The 8,677-nt window shown below is 43.4% G+C and overlaps 1 protein-coding gene across 1 annotated transcript; it reads left to right on the top strand.

Annotated features, from left to right (window-relative positions):
* The first annotated feature begins 3,139 nt into the window (after window positions 1–3,139).
* Window positions 3,140–8,323, top strand: dusp6 (dual specificity phosphatase 6). The gene is made up of 3 exons (XM_044356854.1): window positions 3,140–4,174; window positions 4,594–5,028; window positions 6,587–8,323. Exons 1-3 carry the CDS (start codon window positions 3,772–3,774, stop codon window positions 6,898–6,900), a joined length of 1,152 nt encoding a protein of 383 aa, XP_044212789.1. The 5' UTR covers window positions 3,140–3,771; the 3' UTR covers window positions 6,901–8,323.
* The last annotated feature ends 354 nt before the right edge of the window (window positions 8,324–8,677 follow it).

The following is an 8,677-nucleotide window of genomic DNA, read 5'->3' as shown; positions in this document are numbered from 1 at the left end:
CTGAAGTGTCAAATAGAAAGACGGTGAACCCCTGCCTGGCTATTCATTGTGCTCTGGTCTGGTTAATGGCCTATAATGAGTGAGATCAATAGTTAGGTTGGGATTTATTGTTTAAAATTTAGTGCATGGTGGAACTTCATTTTCAGGTTCGGTAAGAAAGACTCTTCATCTTAAATCTCATGTGGCAAAACTGGTGTAAAGTGAAAATAAAACCATCTACCATCCAAGCCAAGTGTGCACTGTCTCTAAACAGCACACAAGGGATCATTGCGTGCCATGCTGTGCAGTAAGTGTAAAAACCTATAATCATGAATCTGCACAGCTTGTGCCAGCGGATGTTGTCCGTGATTGATAAACTCCTCCAGCACACTGATACTATCTTGTTACAGAGCTGTTGGTTTCCGAAGTGTGAGACAGACAGGACACAGCACAGAGAGATAAGGACGCTAGCTGTCAAAACATGTCTATATATGGACAGAAACAATCACATAGGTTTTTAAAAGAAATCCACACTCTGTCACCTGAGTGAAGGAGATCATTTTGACAGGATGATTGTAAGAAATTAAACATTAATGTCAGCGCAGGGTACACGATTCACTGTTTGGTCAGTGCATGAGCTAATGTTTCATTCTGACTATAAAGAACTGACTCCTTAAGACATCTGATACTGATAATCACTTCTAATGTTGTCTGTTTTGCAATATCTTCTAGTCACATGTTTGTACTTGTGATGTAGATGTTTTAATTCACCAACCTGCCTCCTTAAAAAAATATCTGTACTTTATGTTCATAATTTTGCTATGATGATAATTGATATGGTAATTTATATAGAATAAGCTGTATAATTTGTAGCATAATGTACAGTACTGTCTCATCTTTTTCTTATGTGATTCTCACAGCAATATTCCAACATACACTTCAAGTTCTGGTAGAATATTAAACCAGAAGTAGGTGTTATTTACATTTACTCAAGCACATGGTCTTAATTATAAATTTAAATCAGCAATATTTACTTTACTATTTTCATTTTGTGCCATTTTCTACTTTCATCCTCACCTCTCAGAGATATGTGAGCCTTCACTTGGTCGCAATACTACATTGCAGATTTACATTTTGCTTGCAAAACAAATAACAAACTCATATTAAAAATATGTTTGTGTGAGTTTATTACATTGCATATTATGTGTCATTAACTCCTGAGATATCTCCAACTTCCACAGCAGGATCACTGTGGTTTCATGTCCTTTAATGTCATGAAATGTGCTTTAGTCTGGAGCTAATTAGACTTCCTTAGTCTGGACAAGTGATATCAAATCAACAGGTCATCAATTAAAAGTCTTTGTGTTGCGTTTACAGTCGGCTGCGAGGCGCGGATTGGCGTTAAAAACACAACCGGTAGAAATACTCCTTTTGTTTACTGCTCAAATGCGTTAAGCTTTGGGTGCGGAGGCCATTAACAGGTCGATGGGAAACAATCAGCGGCCCTGATGACTCCTGTATGGACCCGGGCTTCGTGTCTGTCCGCGTTAAAAGGGCGTGAAGGACGTTGAGATGCCGGAAATCTGGCTGATTGATGTGAAATGATCTCGGAGCGAACACTTAAGTAACAAAGATTTGTGTTTGCATGTCTAAAATATTATAGCCTATATTCGAAATGGAAAATATAGGCCAATGATTTTTTTTCCTTTGAATAATAGTCCTACAGCAACACATGCTGCAGCATTACAGGAATATCAAAGTGATTCTGGTTAGTCTAGTGAGTCACCGCGAGAAAGAGCTGAAGAGAAAAAGACAAGGTGACATGTTGATAGACAACCACCTACACAAACGAGAATCTTCAGTCCAGTGAAGGCCACACGGACAAAAATAGCTCCAGTGCTGTTGTGCTGTTGCTCGATGCTACAGAGCAGTGTTATTTCACCGTGTTTATTTCAGCTTCTTTCGATTAAGAAAGCTGCACAGACACGCTTCAAAGTCTGTACTCGGATGGACGTGGTGGTCTGTAATCAGTCAGTGACGCTTAATAGAAAGTTAAAGATGCACTTGATCCGTTACTTCATGTTGTTGTTGTTTAGTATAATACATTATGCAATCTAGTATCTCATGACAACAGGAAGTTATAGGGGACAAATGATAAGATAGTGTGCTTTGGTCGGTATAAAACGTTCAATGAGGTAATTTGTTTGATCTTGGACCATTAATGAAACCCAGAGATAAAAGGTTTACTCATTTCAATTTATCAATTTTAATGAGGTCAGAGTCCTATTGAGGGACCGTCTTTTATTTAAAGAAGCAGTTTCCTGTTAAAGTGTCACTGAGCAAGGCACTGATCCTGCACCAGTTGTTGTTTGTCTGACCTCTGACCTCGGTGGAAGGAAGCCAGAGAAAAGATCATCAGCAGGGTGTCTGCAGGTGGAGAGAGAGAAAAAAAAGTTAGTGCAGCTGAACAGAGCTTTCAAATGTCTTAAAAATCTTGCAGTTTACTCTGTGTATTGTTTTTTTTTTTTTCTAGTGAGAAATGAGTCACACGTTTCATTGCACAAAGTTTATATTTAAATCTATTTCATATTGGGACTATACTGTGAATATTGTGTGATTCGTTTAAAAATGATACGTTAAACATTGCTAATAAGACATTTGAATGAAAACTTGTAGTTTTATTTAACAACTTGATGTTTAATTTGTTTTATTATCTAATGTTATATTACTGTAACAACAGTCGAACTGTGCCTTTAGAGCGCTTTAACGCGTCACAGTGTCACCAAAAGATCTTCAACTTTCTGAAACTTCAAACAAACTGAATAATGTAAAACACATTGTTATAGGCCCCTATTATTACAATACCTCGCACACTTATTTGATACTCTTTTCTCTTTTTCTCGGTCTTCCACTCTCCCTCCCTCCCTCCCTCCCTTCCTTCTCCCTGCAGTTCTTCTGTTTGTTTGCACTCACTTGATCCGGAGCGGAAATTCCTCTCCGTTTTTGTGAATGACAAACTCATTAACAATTCATCAACACAGGCCGCTCCATCCGGCCCCCGTTTCCAAGGCGACCGCCGCTGGGGCTCCTCCGATTGGCCGGCCGACATAATGTATCCAATGAAACGCCTCCTGTTTGTAGCCATTCAGCAGCCTGGCGCCGCAGAGAGCGCATCAAGCCAGAGAGCCTGCAGAGCGTCGATTCATACCGCAGACAGAAGGGGAGCAGGCGGCATCCGCAAGCAGTAACAGACGGACATAACCCGCATGGTTCACATCCACAGATCCTTGCACCACCACCCTGCCTTTATTTTTTACTCTGGATCTCCAAAGGGAAACTAGGTGAGGTGGAAAAGCTTTTTGCGCTTGGAGCCGTGGAGTTATATAAGAGCAGAGGAAGCGTCAGGGCCGGTGTGACTCATTGATAAATAACACGGGCTCTCTCCGGCCAGATGCATGAATGAGCGCCAGTGTAGGCAACCTGCAGTCGGGAAATTTGTGAAGGAGACCCGCGTTTTGATTGATCCGTCTCGTCCCAAAGATTATGGGACATTAAAGAACACTTGGAACGAGAATTTATTTGTCTGATTTTGCATTTTCACTTTTTTAAATTTTTTTTAATTTTTTGCACCAAAATCGCCTCCAGTCGCTCGTGTTGCTGAGGGCCCTCCAAGCAGCTGAACGGACCGAGAAAAAAAAGAAATCCCAGACAGATTTTTTGGTTGCTGCAGCCAGAAAGTCTCTAGCACAGCAAACCTCGCTTTTTCAAATCATTTTTAACTCCTGCTTATAAATGCTTGACAAGCTCAAGCCCGTCGTCCAGCTCGACTCGGTCATGGCGATCAGCAAGACGGTGGGCTGGCTCCGGGAACAGCTGGAGACGCGCAGGGACGGCCTGCTGGTGATGGACTGCCGGGCCCAGGAGCTCTACGAGTCGTCGCATGTCGAGACGGCCATCAACGTGGCCATACCGAGCCTCATGCTCCGCCGACTCAAGAAGGGCAACCTGCCCGTGCGGTCGCTGCTCTCCGACGGCGAGGACCGGGAGAGATTCGTGCGGCGTTGCAAGACGGACACCATCGTGCTGTACGACGAGTACAGCCGGGAGTGGAACGAGAACGTGGACGGTGGCTCTGTGTTGGGTTTACTGCTGAGGAGGATGAAGGACGAAGGCTACAGGGCCTATTATCTGGAGGGTGAGTACGGTTCATTCGCATTGTTGGGCCCCGCGGCCGCTGCTGTTCATTCATGCCCGCAGATTTTTGCGCAGAGGAGGGGGCGCTTTTGCTGGTAGGCATACTTAATGTGAAATCTTAAGTTGTGATCAGTTGAAGTGTAGCCTATCTTCACATGTTTACAGCTTTAAAAAATGTGATTATTTTTTCCTGAATGGGTCTATTTAGCTACTTTATTGCACTGATAAACATAAGGATGTTAAACTGAAATCAAAGTAGCCTGAACTGAATCTATTTGCAGGAATTTTCAGGAAAGAAAAATATAATTTCGCTGTGAAATGAACCCGAATCACAAGTTAAGATGAATATTTCTGTGATGTAGCACAAATGCATCATATAGTGGCATGTGTATTTATTTGGATTTATGTTCTATTTTCCAGGTGGCTTCAGTAAATTCCAGGCCGAGCACCCGGCTCTGTGCGACACCAACCTGGACGGCTCCTCCAACAGCAGTTCCCCCACCGCCCAGGTGTTGGGCCTCGGCGGGCTCCGGATCAGCTCCGACTCATCGGATATCGAGTCAGACATAGACCGGGACCCGAGCAGCGCCACGGACTCAGACGGGAGCCCGCTGTCCAACCCGCAGCCCTCCTTCCCGGTGGAGATCCTGCCGCACCTCTACCTGGGCTGCGCCAAGGACTCCACCAACCTGGACGTGCTGGAGGAGTACGGCATCAAGTACATCCTCAACGTGACTCCTAACCTGCCCAACCTCTTTGAGAACGCAGGGGAGTTTAAATACAAGCAGATCCCCATCTCGGATCACTGGAGCCAGAATCTGTCTCAGTTCTTCCCCGAGGCCATCAGCTTCATCGGTAAGTAATCCTGCAGAGCTGCAAACACACTGCAGCTCTTGCTGCAAACTGTTACCGCAGGCCCCTGGCTTGTTGGGTTATTTAAATGCTTATTCACTTAGAACAGCAACTAATCATTATTTTCTTGAATAAATGGTTCATTTTTTGTTTATGAAATATTATAAAATTGTGAAAATTCACAAGGTGACGTTTTCAGATTACTTTTTTTGACTGACCAACAGTTCCAAACCCTCAGATATCATTTTGCAGCAGGAACCAGCTTGTCAATCTATTATTTGACTAATCACATCAGCACCAATCACTATTCCTCACTTGATGACCATATGGTATTGTTTTGAATATATAGACAAAGAGAAGGGGCACAACCAGAGAGTTGGGGACATAATCTTATTAATGTGATATGTCTTATCACTGACAGGAAGTTCTTAAGTTCTTATTGTGCAATTGAGATTAGATGAGGTGTCCCTGGCTGTGGTCTTATCAGTCAATCAGGCAGGGACACATAGAGTGGGCAGATTAAGGCCATTGTGTTGAGGCACAGGAATACAAGTCTGCCTCTAATGGCGCACAGGCTGAAATGCACTGTGTACAAATGATTTGACTTCAATGGAAGACATCCTGGCCTATCTCTTGTCCCGGGGCTTGTGTAATTGCAGCACAAAGGGCGACGTTGAAACAGGAGAATGGGGAGAGTGAACGAAGGGAGGGCGGTAATTTGAGCGCAGGAAGGAAGTGGCATTGAAAGTAATCTAGGACATGGCATTGCCCCCCCTCCCCTTCTTTCCTCCCTCCACATTACAAAAGGAGCCATTTACAGGCCCTGTTGACATCCTGTTCGCCTTGACAGGGTGCCCTCATGACTCCTACGTTTACACGCCCAAATGGCACCATTGTCGGAGTAACCCTGGCGAGCGGAAGAATGGTTTAATAGACCGTAATAGTCAATTTCCCAGCCGGCTACTCTAGGCCAAAAACTAAAGAATGTCGGCTCTGTTTATGTGCGCTACCACCGCAGCCCCTGTTTGTTGACTGACACGCCTGGGAGATAGTCAGGATAATAACTTCCGCTGCTCTCCCTCGCTGGACCTGCTCCAACTTCCAACACAGCTTGACTTAAATGTCACAGATGTTTATCACAAGTTTTGTACTGTCTGTGTAGCAAGGGGATGCACTTTTCCTCATTTGTAGAAGCACTAGTGTGTCCAAATGTGTAAATGCCTTTGAAAAAAGGGATTAGTTGATTAACAGAGACCAAAATGCCAGAAACTTACTCCGTTGAGCTTCTCAGATGTGAGGATTTGCTGTTTTTCTCTGATTTATATTATTGTATATTGAATTTTTGAGGGTTGTGGACTGTTGGTCAGACAAAAAACAATATCACTTTGGACTTTTATGACATTTCATGGGCTAAACAATTAATAATTTAGTTGTAAAATAATCTACTTTTAATCTTGAATGAAAAAAGCACAGCCATAAAACACAGCCATAGTTGCTTTAAATCTGTTGCATATTTCTGGAAGTGATCTCAAACATTTCTACCCCTTTCTCCTTCTATTAGATGAAGCTCGAGGCCAGAAGTGTGGCGTCCTGGTCCACTGCCTGGCTGGCATCAGCCGCTCAGTGACTGTGACAGTGGCCTACCTGATGCAGAAGCTCAACCTGTCCATGAACGACGCCTACGACATCGTCAAGATGAAAAAGTCCAACATCTCACCCAACTTCAACTTCATGGGCCAGCTCCTGGACTTTGAGCGCACGCTGGGCCTGAAGAGCCCATGCGACAACCGCATGGCAGCACCGAGCCAGCAGCTCTACTTCACTACCCCAACCAACCACAATGTCTTCCAGCTGGACCCCCTGGAGTCCACGTGAGGTCGGCTGTCACCACCCTCTCCTTGCTGTAGGTTTTGTGGGCCTCCTATTGGAAAAGCTGCAAAAAGTTTCTCTTTTTTCCGTCGTCTGCTGTACGACCGGGCTCTTGACGTTATTGATACAGCTGGTTTGAGGCGACAGCTGCCGAGCGTGGTTACTGGAGGGCCAATGCTGTCTGGCCGAGATGCAGCTGCTGCAGACTAAATGAGGAGAGACAGTAAAAGAGACAGAGACAGAAAAGAGGAAAGAGTCATTTAAAAAAGTGCAGATACTTTCTACAATCCTGTATCGTTGTTGGACTCCTGAGGTCTTTTATCTCTTTTTGTCATTGTGTCTGAGGAAAGTGATTTTGTCAGACAGCTGTATGTTATGCTTCAAAGTTCCTAGGCTGGTGTGCCAAAGAGACATGATTGTTCAAACTGGACAGATATGAAATGAAACCCTTTTTTATCTTTGTTTTGGGGTCTAGCACTGGTTCTGCCAAGACTTTAGGGTGCGTTGTCTCCTTTGTCTTCTGTGAAGACTTGCCTGTGTGGGGTTGAAGCACCCCAGCTTTAGATGGCACACTATATACTGGACTCGATTTTACATTTGTGGAGTCTTTTCAAACATTTATACATTGTGTATATACGTATCTTAATATAAAAGACAATACAGTAAAAGCCTTGCTCTAGTATATACCCTTTGCAACAAGTGGGTACTGAAGATTCTCTTGTTTCATATTCTACTTTTATGTAAGCAAACAACTGCATATTGATCAGTATGTTTAAGTTGATTATGCCAAAAATCAAGTAGGCTTTCCAAGAATTGTGCAAAAATGTATACATGTATAATATATTTGATAATCGCTTTATGTGTAAATTCAGCCGATGGGCCTTGTTTTTGCACCAACCCTCTCACAAATCAAAGTCACCTTGGTTGTTTGCCTTACTTTTGCGCTCAGAAGGTGTTTATTGCGCATTAGCCTTCAGAGAAATTCACCAATTTTCACAACTCTAAAGAATGCTAGAGATTTTTTTTTATATCACACAAAAAGTCAACCAAACCATGAGCAATTTTCATAGCACCACGTAAACGATAATTTAAGCAGTCTGAATGGCCAACTGTTTGTAGTCTGGATCTCTGAAGGTTAATGTGAGTAATCCTAATCTGTGCACAAGGGTTAAAAGTCTCTGACATGTGGATAAAGCAGGAGGCTTTGCTTGCCTCACCTCTTCAGGGAAAACTCTATGAAATGCAGTTTTTATTTGTCAAGATGAGAGAAGAAGAATCCGGAGATTCGGAGGGCTGTGTTGCCCCCTCCAGAGAGAAGGCCTCTTTCCAGAGGAAGCCATCTTGGCGACCTCTGCCACCCCCCTCCACACTCCTCTCTTACGAATGTAAAGAAAAGATAAGTTATTAATAAATTGCTATTTTGTCTACACTTTATGCTTTTCGTGCCTGTTTTTCTATCGACACGCTTATTGGTGTTTTGTCTGTGTCCATGGTAACACATTTATGTAAGTGTCTCTTCACCCGCAGTACAGTTGAGTGTTAACCAGCAGGCCGAGTCACGACAACAAAAACAGTCAGCGGCCGCCATGAATCATGAGGCAGTTCACAAAAAACTCGTTCCACCTTACTTACCAGTTCAGAATTAGCCTGTCCTGTCACATGATGCTTGTGTAACAACAAGTGTTGTGTACACTCTGTTCTTTGTGACAATCATTCACAAACTGCAAAATGCGACTGAACAGGTACAAAGTGATTCCAGTCACGCTGCAATCAGTCTAACTGG

This window comes from Thunnus albacares, chromosome 7 (genome assembly GCF_914725855.1).
Source record: "Thunnus albacares chromosome 7, fThuAlb1.1, whole genome shotgun sequence".
NCBI lineage: Eukaryota > Metazoa > Chordata > Actinopteri > Scombriformes > Scombridae > Thunnus > Thunnus albacares.
This window is presented reverse-complemented; position numbering and strand designations above follow the sequence as displayed.